The 25,661-nt window shown below is 52.2% G+C and overlaps 1 protein-coding gene across 1 annotated transcript; it reads right to left on the bottom strand.

Annotated features, from left to right (window-relative positions):
* Positions 1-142: 142 nt before the first annotated feature.
* On the bottom strand, positions 143-24,002 carry ANKRD13B (ankyrin repeat domain 13B). Its single transcript, XM_063295460.1, has 15 exons — positions 23,791-24,002; positions 16,338-16,473; positions 13,613-13,737; positions 12,203-12,248; positions 11,251-11,394; positions 9,919-10,108; positions 8,200-8,266; positions 8,018-8,099; positions 6,721-6,785; positions 5,881-6,011; positions 5,614-5,771; positions 4,329-4,487; positions 2,900-3,060; positions 1,535-1,611; positions 143-496 (listed from the first exon to the last, which is right to left on the bottom strand). The coding sequence occupies exons 1-15, from the start codon at positions 23,956-23,958 to the stop codon at positions 280-282; spliced, it is 1,926 nt and encodes a 641-aa protein (XP_063151530.1). The 5' UTR covers positions 23,959-24,002; the 3' UTR covers positions 143-279.
* Positions 24,003-25,661: the final 1,659 nt, after the last annotated feature.

The following is a 25,661-nucleotide window of genomic DNA, read 5'->3' as shown; positions in this document are numbered from 1 at the left end:
AGGAAGCTAAACCTCGGGCTGATTCAGACCTCCCCACCTCCCATGGAGGGCCAAGTTAATTGGCTTAGGGGTGGGAGGAGAAATGTGTTCAGAGCCCCTGCAGCCCTCCCCTCCCCAGTTGCGCCCCCCCTGCCCCAGTCCATCCTGTTTGGGTCCAGGTTTGTGCACAAGCTGGGCCAGAGGTGGGGAAGGCACAGTCCATTTGTGCTGGCCGGCAGCCTCCTCCGGAGGCTGGCTGGGGCTGTGCGGGAGTGCCCCCCCAGCCTCCTTGGGACTCCCCTATTGTTCAGTCAGGGAGAGGCGCAGGATCCGCTCCAGGTCCTCCTGCTCCTGGCGGGAACGCCGCTCGGCCTCTTCCTGCTCCTTCGCCGAGAGCTCCATGGCCAGGCGCAGCTGCTCGGCGTACGTGGGCAGCCCGTGGCTGGGGCCCCTGCCTGCCGGAGGAAGCGGCTGCTGGGGGGTGGCAGGCCGTGGGGGTGGCGTGTGCTGGGGTGTCCTGGGGGGGCAAATGGAAGACACAGGCAGCTTGGTGAGTGCTAATCTAGGCTGGGGGGTGATGCCTCCACCTTAGATTAATTTGGTCTCTGGACCAGAGTGTCCATTTGGATTGCACAGCCACATTGACTGTTTTGGACACCGCCTCCCCCCCCCAGCTGCCCTGCCTTCACCTGTTAACTGAAGCAGCCGTTACTTTTAAAAATGCAGATGTTGCAGGTGAGGACTGAGTCTTGGGGCGCCCCGTAAAATCCTTCTTCTAGTTTTACGAGGAATCCAGGCTACGCAGCCCCTTCTCTGCTTTTGCAAGACCCACTTAGCCGGGTCAGTGAAAGGCAGAGCAGCCCTGTGCACCCAGCAGAGTAACTCCGGCTGGGTTTAAGCCTGGCTCAACCCCAGTTAGGTTTTTGTGAGTTATTGCGTAGGGTTAATTCAGCTTGTTTGGGATGATGATGATGGAGGATGATGATCCAGAAAAAATAAGCAGATTAAACACACTGTCTGAACCCAGCTGGAAAGTCCCTTTTGGGAGATGGGCGGTGAGAAATTTGATTAATAAATAAATAAAAATATTTTTTGACTGGCTGTGGATCTGTCTAAATTCAGATCCATCTGAATTTAGCCAGTTTGCTAAGCAATGGAGTTCAGGCTAAGTTCTACCTCCAGCTGAGCCACTTAAGAGACAGACTGATTTAATTTGCTTCTTACATGTAAACCTAGACTTCTAATGTTGCAAGGCAGTTCAATCATCAAAAGAATTAATCTATATTAGCTAAACATGCACAAAAATGCATGTATTAACGTACAGAGATAAGTGTATATATTAGGCCAAATCACAAACAAAAATAAAAAATTCTGTTTGGTTTTTGAAGAAAAATGTTTGATTTTTGGAGGAAAAATGCATACGGAAGATTGCATTTTAGTGCAATCTTTCAAAAATCTCAGTCAGCAGGAATAAGAGTGAAACTGACAGGTGTTCAGAAATGAGGAAGTGAAATTGACAAATACCTAAGAAAGTGAAACTGGAAGAGAAACTCACCGGTTGACTCTGCGCCCTTCCTGGGACATGGGCAGGGTACCTGGTTTGCTGTTAGTCAAAGCTTCCCAAATGGTTACCTGCAGGGAGGGGACAGGTAATTTGACTCCCCCAAACAGTTACATTGGATCAGTGTTTCTCAACCTTGGTCATTTTAAGATGTGTGGACTTCAACACCCAGAATTCTCCAGCCAGCCAAGCCGGCTGGGGAATTCTGGGAGTTGAAGTCCACACATCTTAAAATGGCTAAGGTTGAGGAACACTGCTTTGGATGCGTATTGCCTGATTCAGATGTGATATCAGCCTATGGTTTACTGTTTCAGACTTCAAATTCCATCAACCTGCCTAGGCTATGGTTTACTGGCATAAGCTGCATTCAACCCATGGTCAACAAACTGGCCATCATCATGTGACTTCATGCAATAATATGGATGCCAGAAAATCATTAACGTGATCAATTAAAACATGGAATGCTCAAGATCTTACAGGACCTTAGGTGATCTTGTGAGAATTGAATCCATCTTTAGTAGAAAATAGTTATTAAATTTTTTAGCAGGTACCATGGAAGTGGTACCATGGCACCCACCAGCTCTATGCTGGTAACCGCCCAACTTAAGTGGCTAAGGAGCCACAGACATCCGGCAGAAGCCACAGTGACGTCACTGGGCAAATAATGTCATGACGCCTGGAACAACCCTTACCCACAGGAAACACCCACGTAGGGAAGGGAGGGTGAGAAGATGCCATGGTGAAAAGCAGGAGAGGGCAAGCCTCAGTTTGAAGCTTGCCAACAGGAACATCTTATGCATTTGAAGCGGACCCAGAGCCAGCCCAGACCGGGTAGAGCGGCCCCCTCCAACACGACCAGCCTTCTCCACCCCTGGCTCCTGGATCTGTTTAACTGGCAGGCACAGGGAACTAGCCCAGGGCTTTTGGCACGTCAATCCCCACCGAACTGAGCTGAGCGGAGGAAGTCAGGACGTTGGCAGCTGCCCCAACGCCAAGTGAAACTGACCAGGCTGTGACTGTTTTGCCCAGCAGGCCCCCCCACTGGCTCTGAAGGCAGAGGGTCCTTGGTGCCTCTCAGTGTCCGAGATCCTTCCAAGCAGAGGAAGTGGCATTTGAGCAAGACACCTCAACTTCTCGGCAGGATGTCTGCAGGAGAGTCAAAAAAGTCAAGATGGTCGCTGTGTCCGTGCAGTGGAAGCCCCGCCTTATTTAATGCATGTTGCAGCTGCAACACAGGGATGGGCTTCAATCACAGTTCTGGCTGCCATGTTGACTTTTTTGACCTCCCCATGGGTGCCCAGCTTCTGGACCCTGTGACCCCCACCCCACCCCACCCCACCAGGTCGGGTCTCCCCCCACCTGGTCATATTCGCTGCCCGCCTCTAGCAAGCTCTGCTGGATGGCGAACTGCAACAGGTCGTCGTCGTCTTCCCGCAACGGCTCTGGGTGCCTCCCGACAACACTGTAACCCGGGGGGGCCTCAAAGAGGGAGGGGTCCATCTCGAAGCAGCGGCAGGAGCCTGCAGGAAGGGGGTCCAACCACCATCAGAGGGACGCAACCCTCCAGCCCCCTCCTCTCCCAAAATGAGCTGGCACCGGGTTTCCCTGGCATGGAAAGGGAGGCACGAATAACCCCCGGGTCCCCTTCTTTCTTTGCAGACCACAGTTAAAGCCCACACGAGGCGGCCTCGGCGGGCAACGAAAGGCCTGCCGGCCAACTGCCAAGCTCAGGGAGCACCCAGGGCTCCACAGCGCAGCCCTGAGCTGCAGGGGTTCTCTTCTCTCGGTACGTGATTTTGCCTAGGTGGCAGTAGCTGAGGTTTAAAAAGTTGGGCATGGCCAAACCAAGTTCCGGTGGCAGCATTTACTGAACCTCAGCGAATCCCCCCGAGACCCTGATGTGTCTTTGGTTTCTCTGCTTGTCTTCCGGCCACTGGTGATTTTTTGTCTTTTGTCATTTTTTTTTTACTTTTTCATGGTAAGCTGCCCAGACTTGGCCTCTAAATTTCATGCATGCTTGTATGTATAAACAAACTTGAAAAAAAAACTTGGCAGAGTTGGATTTGACCTGGGATGGGAGGCCACCAGGAGAGCCCCAGGGGTAGCAAAGCTGGCTGGGGAATTCTGGGGGTTGAAGTCCACACAGTTAGAGTTGCCAAGGTTGAGGAGCCCTGCTGTAAAGCACTTCCAAGCGTTGCAAAATGTCGCACCACCACCCCATGGTCACATGATTGCATTCCAGGCGCTCGGTAACTGCCTCACTTTTACAACCAGTCACAGCATCCTGTAGGCACATGATCACGTTTTGCAACTTTTTTGCTGTTTTCCAGCAAAAAAAGTCCATCAGGAAGCTGGATTTGCTGAATGACCAGTGATTCGCTTAATGACCGCTGCAAAACTGGTCATCAAATCGGGTCCAGTCACAACAACTTATGGGAAATTCTGGTCCCAATTGTGGTCGTAAGTCAAGGACCACCTGTAGTTGTAACAAGAAAATGTGACAGCCCCTTCTCCAGGGTGGCTCCCCCCAGCTGGAAAACCCAGAGGTATTTGAGGGGGATTGAAAAACTCAAGCTGTTGCCTTCAACTGAGGTGCCACCCCCTTTTCACATGCATGTGCAGCCCACATAAAATAGTGGCAGGCGTTTAATTGCATGCTTGGGAGGTCATCTTGACTCCCTTGACCCCCCCACTGAGCCTACCTCCAAGCAGCCCCCTGCTGGCTTCACTGGGCACCCCCCAGCCCCCCCATCGCCCGCCCTGGTTGCCCCTCCTCCCCTTCCCTTACCAAGGGAGCTGGAACTGCTGATGCTGGAGCGGTCACTCCCTGGCGAGGGGGCATCGCTGCCAGGGCTGCCCGTGCTACGGAGAGAGACCACGGGCTCGTCGCAGCCGTTCAGGTTCCCAAAGGTGATGCGGGCATTGAGGATGTGGAAGATGGGGATTTCTGGGGGCAAAGAGGGAAGGAAGCACAGGGCAGAGAGTGTATGTGTCTCAGCAGGACGGCCCTGCCGTCTCCTTCAGTGCCCAGGCGAGGAGGAGGGACCCTTTTTCCGAAGGAAGTCCATGCAAGACCGGCAGAGGAAGGATGACTGCGTGGGCACGCACAAGGGTCTTGCCCACCAGCCTCTTGGCTGGGTGCTTTGCAATCAACTCCCTTCATCCACCATCGCTCTAACCCAGGGTTTCTCCAGGGCTCCGTGGCACCCTTGGGTTCCGCGAGAGGTCACCAGGGGCTCCCTGAGAGATCACGCTTTATTTAAAGAATTATTTCAAATTTGGGCAACTTCACCTTAAAGAGGGAAGTTTCATTCTTTATTTTTAGTTTAAGAACACTGTTAATGCAGAGATACAGGCCCACCCATGGAACGAATATAATAATTTGGTAACTTCTGGCCTATATTGGAGCCTGGATGTGCAGGGGTTCCCCAAGGCCTGGAAAATATTTCAAGGGGTCCTCCAGGACTCTGCACAGCTCCCTGCAACCACGGTTGGGGACAAATTCCCAGAACTGCATTGCAAGAGCCCCCAGCAGACACCCCATCTTGCTGCAGGTGCTTGATTCATCTGTCCACTGAGCTCCTCTTTATGGAACACGGGCATCTGGAGCAGCCTTGAGGGCGTTATCGTGTGCCATGATGCCACAGCGCAAATTTGCATCATTTGTGCAATGGCGGTATAACATGCCTGATGTCGTCTGACCTCCCCGCCAGGTGTGCCTATCCGTGTACCCGGATGCTTTGCCACCTGGGGCTCCCCCCACCCCCTCCTCCCGGTCTCTAGCTTCTCTGCATGGAATCCGAGGAATGGCAGTAAATCAAAACAGTTCCCAGGGCTGGTTGAGGGAAACTGAGGAAAGCAAGCAGGGTGCAACGTGTTGTGTTCCTAGTGTGCAACATGTCACGTGTCACTGCGGTGTTCCCGCAAACCAGAAGGGCAAAGGTAGAACGTGGCCCCATTTCTTGCCCCAAACACCCCCACACCACCTTCCTGCTTTCTGAGGATCACTAGCCCCCAAAGGGAAGGGGAGACAGCCCTGCCCCGCCCCGGCCCCAGCCCGCCGGGGTCCTCACCAATCTTGACGGGGAAGCCGGGTGGCAGGCGCAGCGTGATGAAATCCCGGAGTTTGGCAAAAAGGGCGTTGCTGACGGCCATCAAGTCAATGATGGGGGCCACCTGCTCAGCCAGCGACAAGGGGTGGTCTTCGCACAACCACAGCTTGGCTTTGAACCTGTCGGGGGAAGGGGGGGAGGACGTGAGCCGCGCTCCCACCAGGGAAAACCCCTCCCGCTGGCCCCATCCCGCACGCCCGTGCCAACAGCCCGCCGCTCTGCTCTCACTTCTGGGTCTTGGTGGTCAGCTCAATCGGCCGCCCCATGTCACGGGTCCCCAGCTCGAAACTGGGGTTGAAGTACTCCTCCGGCGTGATGGCGGTGGGGTTGGCGTGGCTCAGTGTCTGCGTGATGAGGGCCTGCAGGGGGGCACAGAGAAGATGGGGAGACACGCGGGCCCCCGCCCCAGGGGAGACACCCTTCCAGGAGGGGGCCCTGGGCAAACCGGGGTCAGGTGGCTGCCATCTCAAAAATCACAGAATCAGAGTCAGGAGGCTCTAAGAGGCCATCCAGTCCAGCCCACTCATGCTGCAGGATTCTCTACCCCATCCCCAACAATCCAGCCTCTAACCCGTGGCTCAAACCCTGCAGCTCTTCATTTGTGGGGTGGAAAGCAGGAGAGAACCAGAATGGGAAAAACTGGCTTGGAAACTGAGAGTCCGTTCCTTTGTCTTTCTGACTGACCGCCCACCCTCCCGTGAGATCTCAGTGCCAACAATTGAGGGAGCACAGTTTACACCCTTGCTTGACCAGTCCAAGTAAGTTGCACACCCCTGCCTACACTCTGAGTAAGCTCTTGACCCTTTGGCTGGGAGGGCGAGCAGACCCTTCAGCTCCAGTGCCAATTGCCAAAAACGAGCATCATCTTCCCTGCCATTTTGAGGTGGGAATTCACATAAACAGCTGAGCACATAATGCAGTTAAACATAAAATGGGAGTTCTGCAAATATTTCCAAGCCAAAAGGAGCAAGAAGCAGAACGTCGGTGACCCTCGGCCTCCCCAAAGGCCTGGATGGTGGCTCCCCTCGCTCCTGTGCCCTGGCACCCACTGCTCTGCCAGTCACTCACCCCGTTATTGGGACCCACGTGTTGTTCGGCGATGCCCAGGAAGGACTGCAGTGGGGTTTTGCCACCTGCAAGAGAGAAGAGCTGTACACAGGGGGGATCTGGAATCTGTGGGTGGCAGATGCCACCCCTGGGGCACAGTGCATAGTTGGCAGAGCTGGTTCTTTTTTTAATTAGCATTATTTCTAATCAGACCAGTGTCCAAAGCACTCCAATGCAATGGGGTGCCCAAGGGGAGTCTAGAAAAGCAAAATGGTGGGTGCCACAGCATGGACACTCTGTCATGGCCACCATCTTACCTTTTTTGACCCCCCCTACAGTCACTGCAGCTCTGATGGATCACCAACTTATTAAAAGCATTAAAAACGGTATCTTGACCACCTCGGAGCACCCGAATGAACAAAAAATTAAATTGCCAAAAGAAAGTGAGGAGATGGCTCCGTTTCTCTTAACTTGGTCCCAAATGGCCCCCCCTTACCATCACCCAAACGTGCTGAGTTCACAAGCAACCTCAAAAGGTAAGTTGCAGAGAGCAGCTCCTAGACTAGATTAAATGACCTCAGGAAGTTAAGCAGGGGCAGACATGGTCAGTTTTGGGATGGGAGACAACCTGGAAAACTTGGGGCTGTAGATCAGATGGGGAAGTCTAGTCATGTTTCTCAAACTTGGCCACTTTGAGATGGGTGGACTTCAACTCCCAGAATTCTCCAGCCAGCTGGGGAATTCTGGGAGTTGAAGTCCACCCATCTTAAAGTGGCCAAGTTTGAGAAACTCTGGAAAACAACACAGAAGTCACAGATGCCAAAGCTGAGCACCACTCTCAGGGCGAGGCTGCAATGGAGCCGTGTTCGCCTGGCAGGAAGGTAGCAGAGTTTCCCACACACCCAGCAGCCCAGCTTTGCAAAGACTGGTTTATTTAACGGCTACGTTTTGCATTCCTGCTCTCCCAAAAATCAGTGGGGTTTCATCTTCAGCAGCTGGATTGGGGGGCATTTGGGGAAGTTCTCCTGTCTGCCCAAGAAGAGGCCCACAGGGTGGCATCGCACTGCACCCGTAACCTGGTCAGTTCACGTCCGGGAGCAGACGCACATCGCCCCACATCCGAACTGGACCGGTTTACGCTGGGCTGGAGCAAAGCAGGCCGCTCAGCTGCCTTTTGCCGGCCTGGACTTTTGTAGCCCAGCATCCTGGGCCTTCACACGACGTACGAATGCAGCTCACTCGTGAGTTTGGGGCTGAGCGGACAGGACAATTCAGCAACCAAATATAACAGGCTGGGCGACAGCGAGGCAACGCTCACCTTTGGTCTTCCCTTTGTGCTGTTCGGAAAGGTGCTCCGTCCGTGTCCGGGTGATCAGTTCCACATTGGAAGCCCCGTAAACCTGCCGGCGAAGGGAGACGCTGTGCGTGTCTGCCACACCCTCCCCCAAAGCCCCCCCCTTTGCATCAGCTGCTCCTGGTCCTCAGCCCCAGAGCGCTCACCTTGGCTTCGTACCCGTTCACCACCTCCGTCTTTTCGCTCCTCCATCCTAAAATACCCGTCTTGTTCCTGGCAGACAGAGAAGGAACAGCGTGGGAGTTGCGCAGACTTCTCTGCCCTGCCTGGACGGGGCTCCGTTTTGGCTCATTTCAAAACGCGCAATTGTTTTCCCGGGGCATCTTGCAAATCGTTTGTTTGGTTTATTTATTTGGATTTCTTATGGACGCCCAATTCCAGGGGGCTCTAGGCAGTGCACAAAACCAAGAAAACCCATAAAAACAGATAAAACATCAAGCCACGCAGACAGCCCAGATTGTTTTGTTTGATTTGTGCTGTTTATCAGGTCATTTTAGTCTGGGCTGCCTGTTTGGTTTGATGTTTTATCTGTTTTTATGGATTTTCTTGGTTTTGTACGCAGCGCAGAGCCCCCTGGAATTGGGCAGCTATAAGAAATTCAAATACATAAACAAAATTAAAAAATAAAACTAAAAAAAGATCTGATAAACAACACAGATCAAACAAAACAGGGGCTCCAGATACATGAGAGAACGTTAAAATGACAACTCAGCTATGAGAGCTCAACAATGAAAACTCCAAAGGGCAGCTGAAACACGTTCTCCTAAGCAACCTTTGGGCGTAAATTGAAAACAGGAGAGACAACGTGTGTTACAAGCCTCCATCATAGCAGCAGCACTAACATAATAATCGTAGAAAAGACCTTGGGGGATAAAATGTGGGCAACATCACGCAACGAAAGACGAGAAATGGCACACTGTGTGATGCCGAAGAGCCATTTCCTACAGCAGAAACGGGCATCTTGGGGTGGGCAGCTCCTTCCCACATCGTGAGATCGGGTGTTCCTTCCTCTGGGTGGGTGGGTGGAACATTGTGAACTACATACAGGCAGTCCTCGCTTAACGACCAGAATTGGGACCAGAATTTTGATTGCTAAGCAAAGTGGTCATTAAGTGAATCTGACCCAATGTTATGACCTTTTTTTGCAGCAGTCATTAAGCAAATCACTGCAGGCATTAAGCGAACCACGTGGTTGTTAAGCAAACCACGAGGTTCCCCATTGATTTTGCTTGCCAGAAGCTGGCTGGGAAGGTCGAAAATGGAAATCACGTGACCACGGGACACTGTGACAGTCATAAACGCAAACTGGTTGCCAAGTGCCCAAATCGTGATTGTGGCGATGCTGCGATGGTTGTAAGTGTGAGGACTGGTCGTAAGTCAGTTTTTCAGCACCACTGTAAGTCCGAACCATCACTAAACAAATGATTGTTAAGCGAAGACTGCCTGTACTATTACCTGAAAATGTTCCCCTGCCTGTTTGCAACCACAGGCAGACGGACGGGATGCTCTGCCTTTAGGGTAGAAAAAGAGGGAAAACTAATTTTGGTTTCTGTAGGAGTGACTCTCGTTTCTAACGCTGCCACTCTTCTCCAGCTGCTGAACTGCCACCCATTTAATCCTTCAACTGGGGAATTTGCCAGGGCCCATTTCAGCAGTGACCATGGGGAGAGGGGGGCAAAAAAGTCAGGTTGCCAGCCATGATCAAAGTCCCACCCCAACATATATAAATTGCACAGTTGCAGCTTCCCTCCCGACTTTTTTGACAGCCCCCCAATGACCCTGGTCATCTGTTGATGCCACAATGCCCACTATTTTGAAGCGTCCTTCCGGACAAGCCGTGGAACCCCCCGCGCTCCTCCCAGTACCTCTCAAAGGCAATATTGCGTGTGTCCAGATGCGTGGTGACCACGGGGGCCATGAGGCGCCCCATCACCTGCTCCTCGGTGGGCTGCATTGCCGCAAGGACGGTGTCTTGGTCGTGGGCAGCCAGCGCCAGAGTCTCGGAGTAAACCACCCGCCGGTTGTGATCCACCTCCATGACCACCGCACTTGTATCTGGGAGGGAGGAAGGGGGAAAGAGAGGGGGCATCAGCAGGAGGGGTGCAAGGGTGCCAAATCACAAAAGCAGCCTCACATCACAAGCCCCAAGTATGTTGTGGCATCACATGCGTGTACTTGCGGATGCCTTGGATCCTGCCTGATTCATTTTATGATCTGTTCATGGTTCCCCCCTTAAAAAGTCCTCAAAGAAGCTCCCAAATTAGGTCACAGCAAAACACCAATATTGCAGAGGAGGAGGAAACTGTTCATTTTAAAATTGATTATCTGCCTTTTATCATTCAAAGGGTTAAGGTTAATACAGTGTTTTTTCACCTTGGCCACTTGAAGATGCCTGGACTTCATCTCCCAGAATTCTGGGAGTTGAAGTCCATGCATCTTCAAGTGCAGAAGTGGAAAAACACTGGGTTAGCAGAAGCCCAGAAAAACAAATGCATACATTAAGCATTGTTTACACAGGGGTTGTGGACCCATCAAAACCAATTTGGAAAGAGAGAGATCTGGTGCATGCACAACACAGCTCTGCTCTTCCTTAAAGCAGCCTGTTTTATCCAGGGTTCTCCAAGAGAGTGAAAAATGAGGCTGCTGCTTTAAGTGAACTAAAGCAGGAGGTTTTAATGAGATTCTTAAAGCAAAGGCACTTTTTTTTTTCCAGAAAAGAAGGGAAATTTCTGTCAGGCTCCTGTGAAAGATAAAACACCTGTACTGTAGGTCTGTACTAGTATCTGCAGCAAGGAAGGTCAGGGGTCATTCTTTTTCTGTATTTCCTTTCTTCTCCTTCCTTTTTCTGCACTTTTGACTTCACTTTTCCTCTTCTTTTCTACTCCGTTCTTGCTTTACTTTCTTTACCCTTCATCAGCGATTATCTTGAAAATTTCATAACGCCCCATTAGTAAAGGTAAAGGTTTCCCTTGACGTAAAGTCCAGTCGAGTCCGACTCTAGGGGGCGGTGCTCATCTCCGTTTCAAAGCCTTGGAGCCGGCGTTGTCCATAGGACACTTCCGGGTCATGTGGCCAGCATGACGACACGGAACGCCCCATTAAAAAGGAAGAATAAAACACGTGTGCTTTCTGGAGCAGCTGCAAGGGGCCCCGCTAGCGCGAGGTCCGAGGCCCGCCTTCCAGTCCTTTTCGCCTACCTTGTCCCCGGAAGATGAAGCTGTGGTTCCCGCGCTGCCATGTCATGTGGTCAAACCCCAGCAACGTCGTGTCCACCCGCAGGTTCTGGCCGCACTTCCACACCTTGTACGTGTCGCTGGGGCAGATCTTGGAGACCAGGGGAACTGCGGAAGAGCAGAGGCGGCGGAGTGCCAGGGGGCAAATTTCCCCTGCCACAGGAATTAGGCCCCCCCCTGCCCTGGGCAGCCATGTTCTCTGCCCTGGGGGTAGGGACATCTGCATGGGGTGTCAAGAAAGCCAAGATGGCAGTCACATCTGTGGAACTGAAGCCCCACCTGCTTGCATGCATATCCCGAGTTCAGCAACATAAACACAGGCGGGGCTTTGCATGCCTGCAACTACAGGTAATCCTCCCTTAACGACCACAATTGAGACCAGAATTTTGGTTGCTAAGCAAAGTGGTCATTAAGCAAATCCAATCCGATTTTACGACCTTTTTTTGCAGCAGGCATTAAGCAAATTACCACAGCTGTTAAGCAAACCACGTGGTTGTTAAGCAAATCACGTGGTTCCCCATTGATTTTGCTTGCCAGAATCCGGCCGGGAAGGTCGGAAACGGTGATCACGTGACCATGGGATGCTCTGACGGGCATAAATGTAAACTGGTTGCCAAGCACCCGAATTGTGATCACATGACTGTAGGGACGCTGCGATGGATGTAAGTCTGAGCACCAGTTGTAACTCGGTTTTTTCAGCACTGTTGTAAGTCTGAACCATCACTAAACGAATTGTCATTAAGTGAGGACTATGTATATTATCTTGACTTTTTCAATCCCCTCCTCCTGCAGATGCCCCTTCATAGGGGGAGGGATTTTGCTTAAGGGGGGAAGGTTTTTCCACTAGCTGGAGAGACAAATGCAAGCCCATTCCCAAATGGAACTGCAGTCGCTTTCTTTCGGCATGCAAACGTACCCCAACTAGTAAATTCCCATTTCATCTCCACATAGAAATCTTGGGCCTGGAGCAAAGAGAACAGAAAGGGAGGTGGGTTAAAAGGGCGGGGCAAAAATCAGTTATCTGCCTTTCAGGACAATGCTCTCTGCTGAACGAGTTGGAGGGCAAGGAAGTAGAATTATTTAAAGCCGTGTTTCTCAACCTTGGCCACTTGAAGACACGTGGACTTCAACTCCCAGAATCCCAAGCCAGCCATGTTGGCTGGGGAATTCTGGGAGTTGAACTCCACATGTCTTCAAGTGGCCAAGGTTGAGAAACACTGATTTAAAAGTTTGAATAGAACCGTCTCTGGAGTTTTTAACATCAATTGGCAGCAAAAAATGCTTAGGCCTTTAAAAGGGCTGCCAAAAACCTCTTTTCCAACTTAATTTTCACTGATTTATTAATCCGTTTAGGTATTCATCAGTCTTATATTCCACTGTACCGCATCTTACAGAGACTACTGGCAAGTTACAACGTAACAAGGTACAATTAAAAAGACCACCAATAACGATTGAACGAATGAATTCACGTTAATTAAACTAAAACTGAACCCACTCATATAAGATTTTATGGCAATCCAAGTAGCAGCAGCATCTGATTAACCACCAAATGCCCTCTGGCACATTCAATCGTTAAGCAAAGCAGTCATTAAGTGAAACCCTAACTGTGCTTACAATCTAACTTCCACTTGCCTTTGCTTTACAGACCTGCAAAGGTTGTAAATGTGAGGTTGGGTCACAAAGTGACTTTTTCATCACCATCATGACTGCAAATGGTCGCTAAAAAGGCAGTCGCTAAATGAGGACTACCTATTTGGAAAAATGTTTTAGAGCATGTACAGGTAGTCCTCAGCTTATGACCATAATTGGGACCAGAAATTCTGTTACTGAGCAAGGTGGTCATTAAGTGAATCATGCCCAATTTTACAACCTTTTTTTGCCATGGTCATTAAGTGAATCTGGCCTCCCCCACTGACTGTGCTTGTCGGAAGCCAGCTGAGAGGGTCATAAATGGCGATCATGTGAATCCGGGACACTGCAACCGTCGTAAATACATGCTAGTTGCCAAGTGCCTGAATTTTGATCATGTGACCCCAGGGACGCTGCAACAGTTGTAAGTGCAAGGACCAGTCCTAAGTCACTTTTTTCAGCGCCATCATAACTTCGAACAGTTGTTAAACAAATGGTCATAAATTGAGGACTACCCGTATTGGTTTGAAAGTGTGGCTTGAGGACACTTTCCAAGACAGAGAGACAGACAGATCTGCAATTATGGCCTGAAACTCCTTAGCCCGGTCTCCAGTGAGGGGGGACCACCCCAAGGGGTTTCTAATCTCGAAAAGGACACGAAGGGGAGACTTGAGGAAGGGGCGAGGACAGGACCGACCTTCCGCAGCTTTTCCAGCAGGATGGGGATCCCGGCCAAGCGCTTGATCGCTCGCTGGTAGTCACGGTAGCGCAGCACCAGCTGGACGAGCTCCAGGTCCTGAGTGCTCACCGCCTCCTGCAACACTGGAGCCCAAGGAAAGGATCAGGAGGACCGTCTGACGCAGAGGAACCTGGACAAAGGCCTGGCCGAGCCGTTTCCAAGGGTGGGCGCATGAAGATGACCCTCCCTCAGCAGTCAGAGCTTTGGAGGTGCGCATGGCGAAACCGGGCAAGGCTCAGCTTAGGGCAAAGCCACTCTGAATGGGGGGAAGGCAGGTAGCCGAGATGGTCCGCTGAGGGGTCACCAATGACCTCACCCGCTACCGTCTCCCCCTTTCTGTTGGCAGTTTAATTTTTCGTTCATTAGGGTACTCAGAGGCTATCAGGGACACAGTTTTTAATGCTGGAGATCCATCAGAGCTGCAGTGTCTGCAGGGGGGTCAAAAAAGGCAAGATGGTGGCCATGGCAGAGTGGTCATGATGTTGCAGCCAGTATTCTGCTTTTTCGGACTCCCCCTGGTCACCCCACCGCATCAGAGCGGCTGCAACAATTCCTCCTCCATGCCCTAAAGCAGTGTTTCTCAACCTTGGCAGCTTTAAGATGTGTGGACTTCAATTCCCAGAATTCATAGCCAGCTGGGGAATTCTGGGAGTTGAAGTCCACACATCTTAAAGTTGCCAAGGTTGAGAAAACTGCCCTAAAGGATGCTTTGCCACTGACCTGCAAGTTAGCTTGCACCCATGGGTGTTGGTTAGGGGGACGAAGCAGGGGCAAGTGACATGACATGCATTGTGACAGCAGGATGCAAACCCTGCCCCTTATGTAAAGGGGGCATGTGCATGCTGGCTGGGGAATTCTGGGAATCCAAGTCTACCCATGCTGGTTGGGGAACTCTGGGAGTCGAAGTTGCTGAGGTTGAGAAACACTGTTCTAAGTGCACTGATTTCAGCAAAGCATCAGCGTGCTGAAAAGTGAACTGGAAGTAATTTTAGGAAATGAAAGTCTTTTCATGGGTGTGTGTTTATTTAAGGACAGTTCATTTCTGGTTCTGAACATTTTCAGTATACCATTTGCTAAGTAATTTTCGAAGGAGTTAAAATGAAAACTTTAAAAAAACCACACACATAGAGGTATGTGGTTAAGAATCCCACTTTGTATATTCAGGGGTGGGAAAGAGTGAAAAAGTGGAGGCTGTGATGCCCCCTTTTAACATGTGTCCCACACACAACACATGGAAAACAGGGACAATGCTTTAATCGGGCAGCTGCCCCTGCCTCCTCTTCATACCCAGACTGCCGCAGCACATATTCATAAAAGTTATCATCCAGTTTTGTTTGCTTGGTCATTGTTTATTTATCTGCAGGGCTTCTAGGACGCTCCAATCAGCCGACTTTGAGCATAGGTCTCTCCAAATACATAACTGGAGATTAAAAGAGATAATTTCAAACAAATAATCTCACATACAAACTGGGAAGCACCTTCAGAGGGAGCTGAGTTTCCTACCATGCTCAAAAACTCAACAACGACTATAAAACATCAAAGGTTTTACACAGATTGCATCCACAGGGGAAGCAAGCTAGGATGCAGTCTGAGCTTATTAACTCCCAAGTAAACCCTGCTGTATTCAGTGGTTTCTTACTCCCATGTAAATCTGCGCTGGAGCACAGTCTAAGATTTCTATCCACCATCCCAAACATCCTTATTTTATTAAAAACAGCAGGAGTTACTTGGGAGTAAGCCCAGGGAGGACTGCATGACAAGATCACAATCCACCCAGCACTGGGTACTATAGCTAGTGGGGTCAAGTAACATCATTTGATTCCCAGAAAATTAAAACAACGGTCCAAGCAGAGGGCACGTGGCATTTGGGTTTTAGTGACCTGGCCTGGCTGCTGTTCTGCAGGTGTGAGCCAGCCACTGGAGAGAGTAAAAGGAGAAAAAGCAGCAGAAAAAAAGAAACAAATATGGCTGTTTAATTATTTTGGGCCAAGAGGAAAATCCAACTGGTCTGCTCTCAACCAGAAACTGGCAATTTTTTTTGGCCTTCAAATCAGTCCTGATTTGTGGCGCCTGGCTGGACAGTCCCTGCAGTTTTCTTGGCAAGGTTTTTCGGAAGTGGTTTGCCATTGCCTCCTTCCTAGGGCTGAGTGACTGGCCCAGGGTCACCCAGCTGGCTTTGTGCCCAAAGCAGGACTAGAACTCACAGTCCCCTGGTTTCTAGCCTGGTGCTTCTAACCACGACACCAAACTGGCTCTCAATTGTCAATTACTGGCAGAAAACAAGCCAGCTGAGCTGGCTGGCCTGTTTTACGCTGGCAGGCGGGGGGACAGGATTTCACGGTGTTCAAGCACATGCAGTGACATCACGACCTGAGCCTCACCCCACAGCAGTGCCACGATGCAAGCAGTAAAGGAAGGGCTTGCGGGTGACATCATGGCAAGTGTGGCTTGCCCTACTTTGCTCAATCCTGCCAATTTCTGTAGAGACTTAAGCCTATCTTAAGGCTTAATTCTATCATGGAGATCAAAGGGAAGCAGGCGCTGCTCTCTGCTTGGATCGGGACCATCTGGGCTAGCTTCTGGAGCATCGCTGCTGCCGCTTGGAAAACCGTATTGTGCTAAACAAGGTGTGGTGATGCTCAGGTCCGCTTTCCACCTGCAAAGGGGACAAAGGGGAACCCACCTGTCCAGCCGCTCCGGTTTTCTTTGGCCACATCAGCGCCATGCCGCAGCAGAACCCGTGCACACTCCAAGTGGCCCAGGGTGGTGGCCAGGTGCAAGGGCGTTCGGCCTCGGGGATCCACCTGCTCAACATCCACCTGCCAGGACAAAGAGGAGGGGGTTGAAAACTCGCCGTGGCAGAAACCACCTTTTCCGCCCTCCTGGTCCGGCTGCCACGGGGAAAGCTGCGTAGACCAGCACTGTGGCATCGAGCTGACCTTGCGCGCTCAGGGCTCTCAATTTATGCCAGCCTATGACCGAAAACAGCAAAAGAACTCCACGCTCAGGAGAGGACAAACAGCGGAAGGAAGCAGCGGACAGACAGGTGGCTTCCTTTCCTTTTGTTTCAGATGCCTTTGGGGCTGAGCACCTCGTCTGGTGTGGCAGGATGCCGGGGGCCCTCCCCGACACCTCTGGTTAAAAGGTGTCCAGCCAACTCCACCCATCACATTCAGCTGCTGTTTGCTTAGCTGGGTTTCATCCCACAATGACTGGCTATAAACCATGGTTTGCAAACCACAGGGCTTTGATTCCCACACCACACCAAGCCAAATCCTGTGCGGTTTTCTTTTCTTTTCTTTTTTCCTACTTGCAAATTCTAGGAATCCCACCCAGAAGGTGATGCAGCTTCCGCATACTGTACACGCACTCAGGAAATTGGAGCCCACTGTCTCTTTGAGCATTTAGTTCCACTGTCAGGATCCTTTTGCTAATTTTCAAGCAGAAATTACCACCCTTCCATAGAGGATCTGTTCTGCAAGCAAGAGGATCCCAGGCCAGTCCCAAACACCTTCCTTCGCTACTGAACTATGGGGAAGAAATTGGGTTCTCAAATATCCCATCTTTTAGTTTTGTATTTTGAGCCCCCAGAAAAACTAAAATTTAGTTTTTGTTCAAATAAGTAACAGTTCTGCAGAGCCTCTTGCAGTTTGCTATTATATTATATTAAGGAGCAGCATGTAAAAGGGCATATATCAGTTATAAATAATGTAGAGAAATGCAATGTATTTGAGAAATACATTGCATTTATATCTTAGCATATTTGCACAGGGTTAGGCAAAAAGGCAAACAAAATTGCCTGTTTGGAAAAACGTGCACCAAAACACATGCATTTTCAGTGCAAACTTAAAGGAAAAAAAACTTCAATTCAGTGAACCAGCAATACTTTAAAAAAAAGGGAAAATGAAAGAAACCAAACTGGACGTTTTTCAAAATCAGAAACCGATCCACCGCGGGTCAGATGAGGGCTGGCGACTGATGCTTGAAGCGCCTGCTGTTCACCTGGATTCACAGGGCCAAGTCTTTCTGCGTTCTTACTTCACCTAAGAAGGCTCTGCTAAACATCAGCTGCCAGCTCAAGTCTGGGCAGACTGGTTTCCTTATTCTAGCAAGAGCTTAGACGCTGCAAGGGCAGGTGTTGGCAAGGATTCTCTTGGGGGCTGCCTGCAAGAGGTGAAGATGCTCAATTTATTATTCCCCAGCCTTCCCCAGAGGCTGCTTAGAGCCCTCCCTCCCTCCACCACCTGAGCATTAATTGCAAATAAGGGGAACCAGCATTTCTCATGACATGCAGCACGAAAACAAGTTTGGGGTGGGGGGGGAGGCTCAGCACAGAGATCTGCCAGCACAGCAGCCCCGTGGGGCAGCCCTCCGCTTCCTCGCAGCAGTTCTTTCAGAGGCTCAGCGACCCTATTTGTGAAGAGGACCCGCTTCCCTTCAGCTTTAACCTCTTACCATTTCATTCAGCAGCACCCACAGTTATGGAGAGAGAGAGAAACCCTGCTCTCTGTCGAATAATTTCATTTTGTTCCACTTCTTTTCTTCCTATTGGTAGGGCCACAGGAGTTGCCTTTTCACCAACGCATGATTGTTTCCCCCAAATTTGGGATATTGTTCTGGGCGCAAAAGGGACAAGGTAGCCATCCAGGGAAAACGGCAAGCCAAAACAGTAAAAATGTCTAGGTCATGAGGCCACTCAGGGACGTTTCCTTTTTGGAAAGGGAGAAAGGGACTGAAACCCTAAGGCTGGGGGGGGGGGAATGCACGCACCCAGGGGGGATGCAAGCATCAGAGAGGAGGGTCCCAATTCTTCCTAAGCCTGATCGCTTTGGAGAGCTTTTCTGCCTGGCCTGGGCACACCTGGAGCAGGATTCCCAGTTGGTTTGCCCACCCAGTCATCAGCAGGCCGCTGAATCATTTCATTTTAATGATTAAAAGGGGCGTATTGATATCTTGCCCAAGCTGGACATCAATGAAATAACTCTGCGTGGGGAGGGTGTTACACAAATTAATTGACCATTCCAGGAGTCAGTTTTCAGTATAATGGCCCTAGCTATGACAGCATGCTTGGCCACGGCTCCTTAGCTGTGATTTGCACAATAAGCCACCACTGAGGGGCTTGTGAAACACACGTCTCAAATCAAGCCACAGTGATGGCTTAAGAAGACAGTGGGGGCCCAGTTGTCAGACTGCTCCAAGCCTGAATGAGCTTTTGGAAAGCCAGCAAACTGTGCTTATTCAGTGAATACTTAGCACAATCAGCAAACCCTTACTTACTTAGCAGAGCGGGCGAGTCTGTACGTGGCACCACACTGTAATGTGGTTTGCTTGGTCTGGGTTAGTGTCTTGCAGGATGCCAGCCAATTACAGCTTCTTCAATAACTTGGTTTTAGCAAACCATAATTCAGCAATCGATATTTGGAGAGCTCTGCAGCTTGTTTACACATTTGTTTTCCAAATGTGTGCTTTGTTTAACCTTAGAGAAACTATTTAAGATGTTCCCAGTAAGTAAAGATTTAAACATCAGGACCACAAAATGTCAGCAGGCCCATTTCAAGCAAACAAAGTCAAATCCACCAACGACGTGGCAAAGCAAGGTTCAAAGCAAAGGTTACGCCTTTCAGTTGTTTTATTCACACTGAGATTCAGCTCTGGGATCCAAGACAGCACCAGAGCGCATACAGAGTGCCCCTTTGTTATTAAAAGGCTGCTGTCGTGTAAGCCCTTTCCAAGCTCCGCCACCAGGCAGGGAATTTTATTTTGCTTGAAGAGCTGGAAATATTAATGAAAAACGGAAGAGGACGTATTCACTTGTTCTCTTAACTGGCTTTAATGAAAAGGTGCATAATTAATGGGAGACCACAGACTTCCCTCCGTGGCAGAGCAGGAAAACTGGAGCAGAAAGAGGCTGTGGGCAGCACCAACCCCAAGATGCTTGGGACCCCCACAAGGGGTCCTGACCCATAGTTAAGAATTCCTGTCTGTGAGTTTGGGCCCCAGCCTGAACTATTCTCTGGAGCCAGGCATTTTCCTCTGCGACTTTAGGCTCACCATAGGCATTTACTGTTTCCTTCCTGCCATATGCAGCTTGGCTCACTTGCTCAAGTGACTCACTTGCTAACCGCCCAGAGTCCCCTTTTCAGGAGAGATGGGCAGTGATAGAAATTTGAAAAATCAATCAATCAATCAATCAATCAATCAATCATGGAACATTTAAGCAGCCAGACTAAAGACTCCGAAATGCTTTGGGACCTTCCTCTAGTTGTCTTTACAACACCCAGAGACCTGTATGATCCTTTCCGCAGGGCCCAGTTCACTTTGGCAAGCTAACAAGCCCAGATTCAGGGACCAGGAGAGCTCCCACTGGCCCAGGTCTAAAAAAACCCACTGCCCTGGAAAGCCCAGGGGCTCAACGGGCCTCTTTTGCAGGGGGGTTCACCCCAGAAAAGGCCTGGCCTCTGGGCATGTGCACACCCAAGCTAAGACGAGAAGTCGCCGTTGGCCCCATAGCAAGGGTTGCATAAAGAAAGCCATCAAGCTGGTAACCATAGTGTACGTTTACAGAGATGCCAGCTACTAGCCATGATGGCATCCCCTGGCCCCCTGGACACTCATGACGCTTAGGACTTGTACAAACCCACTGATTGGGAATTTCAGGTTAGGGGGCTGGCTGTCGCTGTTCCCGCAAGACGTCACGGCCAGCCTTTCCAACCCGGTGCCCTCCAGATGTGAGGGTCAGTGGGCACTGGCCTGAGAAAAAGAGAGGTATGTCCGCCTGTTGTCTCTGCTCAGGCTGCATCTGTGATGACCAGAAGGGTGAAGCAGGGGGCTTTAAAAAAGCAGGCGTCATACACATTGCGGTGCTGCCAAGGAATGGCGCCAATTAGTGTATGTAATTTGCAAAATGCATCAACGGGGTCATCTTGAATGACGTTCTAGTGGGCAATGATGCCGTGGCACGTCCTGTGTCACTGTGGATTCTAACAGGTGCCTGTGGCAGTCCGTTTCCCCCACTGATAAAGTTTGGCTTCAATGCTTGACAGACTCTGGAAACAGCTCCCCGATTTGGGGATTAGCCGTCATTATTATATTATATATTATATTATAATTTGTTATTTTTATTGATTGATTGATTGATTGGATTTCTATAGCCGCCCATCTCAGCAAGTGACTCTGGGCAGCTTACAACAATTATATGTTATGTTATATATATGTATGTTAACCCTTTCCCACCCAACTTGGGGTACGCAATGCTAAAACCAGCAGGAAGGACCTCCAGATAAAGTTAGCAGACAGTGTGAAACTTCGTGTCTTCTGCAGTACAGTAAGAGCGTTTACAGCAGTGTTGCTCAACCTTGGCCACTTTAGGACCTGCGGACTTCAACTCCCAGAATTCCCCAGCCAGCATGGCTGGCTGGGGAATTCTGGGAGTTGAAATCCACAGGTCTTAAAGTGGCCAAGGTTGAGAAACACTGATTTACAAGGTCTGCCAGCTTAAAGAACTGCAACGGCCTAAACTTTTTTAGTGGGATAAACTTCACAGCTCTGCAGACTATTTCTGAATATCAGGCAAAGTTTAGTTTATTTCCTGGTGACTTATGGCTAGTTGTGATGTTTTCTTTACAGTAATACAGAGGTGGTTTCCCTTGCCATCTTCTGGGATGTCTGCTTGATCTCCCAGTTAGTTTACACACATGGGATCTCCCAGTGGTCTCCCATCCAAGCACTAAACAGGTACAATGCCACTGAGCCTGCTGAGGTCAGCCAAGGTCACCATACTGGGCGATAAAAGCAGAGGCCTCCTAGCACTTTCCCACCTCGCCACTGAACTTTGCAACAATCTTCGCTGGACTCTGTACCCCATATGGCTCCTTCTAACTGTACAATTTTAAGAACTTGAACAAAAAATGCAGAAGCAGATAATCCAGCACAGGAGAGTGTACAAAGGAAAAAAAACTTCAAAAACACAGGTCTGTCTGCAAAGCAAGGAAGAAAAATATAATTTTAAGGCATCGGTCCTGGGGCAAGAGCGACTTCACATATTCAGGGCCAATGTTTAGAGCCCCTTTGCTCTAATCCGGGCCACCGTCTGCTCTTTTTAAGTATTTTTGTGGTGGCCGTTGTTTTACAACCACAGGGGCAAAACGGCTAAAGAGGTCCTCTCGAAAAGCCAGCGTTGTCATGCAATTCTGCATTTTAGTCAGGGCCAGGAGTCTGACTCCTCTGAAATCCATCCGGAGGCAAGACACTCGGTGCCAGCCCCCCACCCCACCCCACTCCCGGCCGGACTTACCCCAATAGCAAATATCACCAACACAAACCCAGACCTCCCCTGTTGACACACAGCTCCCCTGCCAAGCCACAGGGCTGTGAGCAGAGCGGGTGTGGCCGATGTTCAGCCGACACGGATGAATACACAGCAACAGAAGTGACATCCCAGCCGGAATCAGGAAGCCGGGCATCTCGCAAACAACACGCACGGGTTTCATTCCCCACAGGGCCCCGTCCCTGAATCTGGCACTGTGGGAGAAGGGATCCCAAGGGATAAGATGGGGAGGCTGCCCTGCCAGACAACCTGTTTTCCTCTCCAGGCAGGGAGCCGTGGCCCCAAGTGCTGGGGGATCCGGGGATAAATGGCACCAATTCCATTAGCTACATTAGGGGAATTCTACCCCACCAGCTCCGCAAGTCAGTGAGGCCGCTGCGCGCACCAGAACTGAACTCCAGTCAACAGGCAAAGCATCACGTCGCCCCTTCTTCTCTCTCCCCCGTATCTACCTTTTTCAATTCACATCCTCCGTAAATTCAGGGATGGGTATCCACAAGGATGCTATGAAGGTATAACGGAGCTATTTGGCACTAATTAGGTTCACCCATCATGCTAAACCATGGTTTGGTCAAACATGGTTTGCCAATAAGCCACGATTCCCAGACTATGATGGTTGGGTTCACCTGAGGCAGGAAGCCAAAGATGAGCAAATTCCATCACAGCTGAGTGTGCAGCCTGAATTGGCTCCACATTCTGAGCTTAGCTTGTTAGTTGCTTCCTAGCTTCCATACTCACAGGTAGACTGCTCTTAATCAGGGAGGCCTGATCTTTAGACAACACAGTCCGCACCAGGGCTGGCTGGCCTGGCCTTTGCTTGGATGTCTGCAACCAACCATTCTATCCACTCTCCAGGCAAGACTAAGTTTTACCAAATAAGAATGGTTTTGCTGGGTCCAAGAGTGAAGTATTTTGTGTTAGAAGCCACACAGAGGCAGTTTGTGAAGGCTATCAACCCAGCAGCTGTTGGTCAAGAGATAGACTGCACTTGCATAGGGTTCTCTTTGAAGCCAAAAATAGCTGCAACTACATTGCACACTGGAAAATGCCCCTTTGGCCCCCTGGCATCCTGGGATGGGGGAGGAAGACACTGACCCCCTGGGCCACTGAAGGCAGGTCCTTCAGGGTGCTCCACAAAATCTCCTCTTCCCCACTGGCCCTCCACGGCTCTCCTCCCCCCAAGATTCCCCCCACCCCATGTTTCACTGGGATTCACTGGATTCCCCCTTGGGCCACAGCTGGAGTGCCAGCTGGAGAGACGGCTGCCACGTGGCCTCTTGTTTTGTTCTGGCTGGCGGGGTGGGGGGGCAGGCAGGACAGAAGGGAGGGCAGCTGCTTGACAAAGAAGGGTTGAAACCCCAAGACAGAAGCAGCACCCCGGAAAGAGAGGCAGAGCCCCCGGGGGGGGGCCGTTGAAGGGCGCGGGGGGGGCAGAGCTGCGGGAGCTCGGCTGAATTGGGAGAGGGAAGGTCGGGCCCTTCCCGTCCCCCGCCGCCGCCAAGATGCTCTGGGCGCTGCTGCACCGGCGAACAAAAGGCCCTCTGTGGATGCTCCAGAACCCTCCTCCTGCCCCACCGAGGTCTCGGGCGGCCGGCGAGGGGAGGGGGGAGGGGGGAGGGAGGGCCGCGGCGCCCCCGCCCCCCGGCCGGGCAGGGGTCGCCCAGGCTCGCCTCCCGATGGGACTGCAGCCCCCCGCCGCGGCCCTGCATCACGGTCCGTGGAGCGCGGGGGGCGACTCCCAGACCGCCTCGGCGGCGGCGCCCCCCCCCGCCCGCCGCGCAGCCCCCGGCCCGGCCCGGCGCGGCCCCACCTGCTTGCCGCTGCCGAGCTCCCTCTCCAGCTCGCCGGGGCGGTCGTGCCAGACCAGCGCGTGCAGCGGGTAGCGGCTCTCGGCGGCGGCGCCCTTCCTGGCTCGCGGGGAGGCGGCGAGCATCCTCCTGGCACCGGGGCGAGGCGCTGGCGGGGGCTGCAGCCGCATGGGCGCCGCGGGGCCGGGCCGGGCGGGCGGGCGGGCGGGAGCCGATCCGCCGCCGCCGAGGCCGCCGCGGGCCCTGGAGCTGCTCGCACGCCGGCGGAGGAGGAGGCGGGGGCGGGGGAGGAGGGAGGAGGCGCCCCGCCGCGCGCCGGCTGCCCGCGGCGCACAAAGGGGGCGCGCGGGTGCAGCGCGGGGCCAGCCAGACGGGGCGCCCCGCCGCCCTCCGCGCGCGCCGCAGCCCAGGGGGAGCGCCGGCCACGCCCGGCGAGGGCGGGCGGGGCAGCGGGGCACCATGGGACTTGTAGTCGCCGCGGACACCCCCTGCTTCCCGCCCGTTCCCGCGAGAGGAAGGGCCCCCGCGCGCCGGTTCGCCCGAGCGCCGGCCCCCTTCCGCCGGCCTGGGAGGGGGGGCGTAGTCCGGTGCCCCCCGCGGGCGCCGGGTTGGCGGGGGACTGGCCCGCCCCACCTCTGCGGCGCTCCGGGCGGGCCCCTCCGAAGGCGCCCGGCAGCGGGGCCGGACCTCGCGGGCTCCGGAGCGAGGCAGGGCAGGGGCGGCGTCTCTGGCCGGGCGGGCTCCGAGTGCGGGCCTGGCGGCGCCCCCGCGCCCCTCGGAGCGAGGCGCCGCAGAGCCGCGAGCCGCGCTTGCCCGCCCCGCGCCTGGCTTCCGCGCCCCCGCCGCGCCAGACCGGCGGCCCCGCGCGACTCGGCGGCCGTCTGGGCGCCGCGCTGGGCCACCCGCTTTGGGACTCGCGCGCTGCGGTTGGCGGAGGTCCGGGTAGTTACCGCCAGCCCGAGAACCTGGTCGAGGTAGCGAACCCCGGCTGGGGAAGCCTCTGGCTCTTCGCTGCTCGGGGGTCCCCAGGAAAGGACGGGCCGCGGGTCCTGTGTGGCCACGACCCCCGCTGGAATCTCAGGGCCCCGAGAATGGGCCTTATTTCTGGGGATGGGGAAGTCGTCCTGGGGAATTTTAATTCAGGCAAGGACCACACTGATGTCTTGTCAGTTTATCCGATACTTTATTCCTTCGGGTCATCGTGGAGACCATTGTAGCCTCTGTTATTAAGACAAATATGCATCCAAAGAGAGAGAAAAAGGGGGAAATTGAAATCTCAGCACGCCGTTCTGCGAAAGTAGAATTCATATCTTGGAAGTGCAGGAGTAATTAATGTGCTAGCCGGGAGGGCACCCAAGGCCTTCCAAGAAAATGTGGGTGGTGGCTGGGGAATTCTGGGAGTTGAAGGCCACCCATCTTAAAGTGGCCAAGGTTGAAGCACTAGTGTAGGGGGACACCTCCCCCCAGAAGGCACCTGCAGGCCTCGGGAGCCTAAGCGAGACAGCCTAACCGTCCAGCCTGGGTCTCCCCACGTTGGAGAAGTTGCATAGGGAAAGGGCGGAGAAGGGCGATAATGGGTGTCCACAGGGTGTGGTCAAGATGGGTGGCCACGGCGGTGAATTGAAGCTCCACCTGATTTTTATGCGCACAGCGCCCTGTGCACACCCCCAGCAATAAATAAGTTGCAGGAAAAAAATAAAGTATCTGTGATGATGAAATGAATGCCTAACCTTAGAAGACTGTAACCATTAGCATGGGGTGAACAAAACCAATGTCCACTCCTCACTAAACTGGGCCTGGGGGTCACCCAATAAAGCTGATTGGTGGACAGTTAGGAGTGGTAAAATGGATGGTTTGTTTTTTCTCAAGTGAC

Source organism: Candoia aspera, chromosome 1 (genome assembly GCF_035149785.1).
Source record: "Candoia aspera isolate rCanAsp1 chromosome 1, rCanAsp1.hap2, whole genome shotgun sequence".
NCBI lineage: Eukaryota > Metazoa > Chordata > Lepidosauria > Squamata > Boidae > Candoia > Candoia aspera.
Note: the sequence above shows the minus strand (reverse complement) of the source record. Positions and strands in the feature narration are given on the sequence as shown.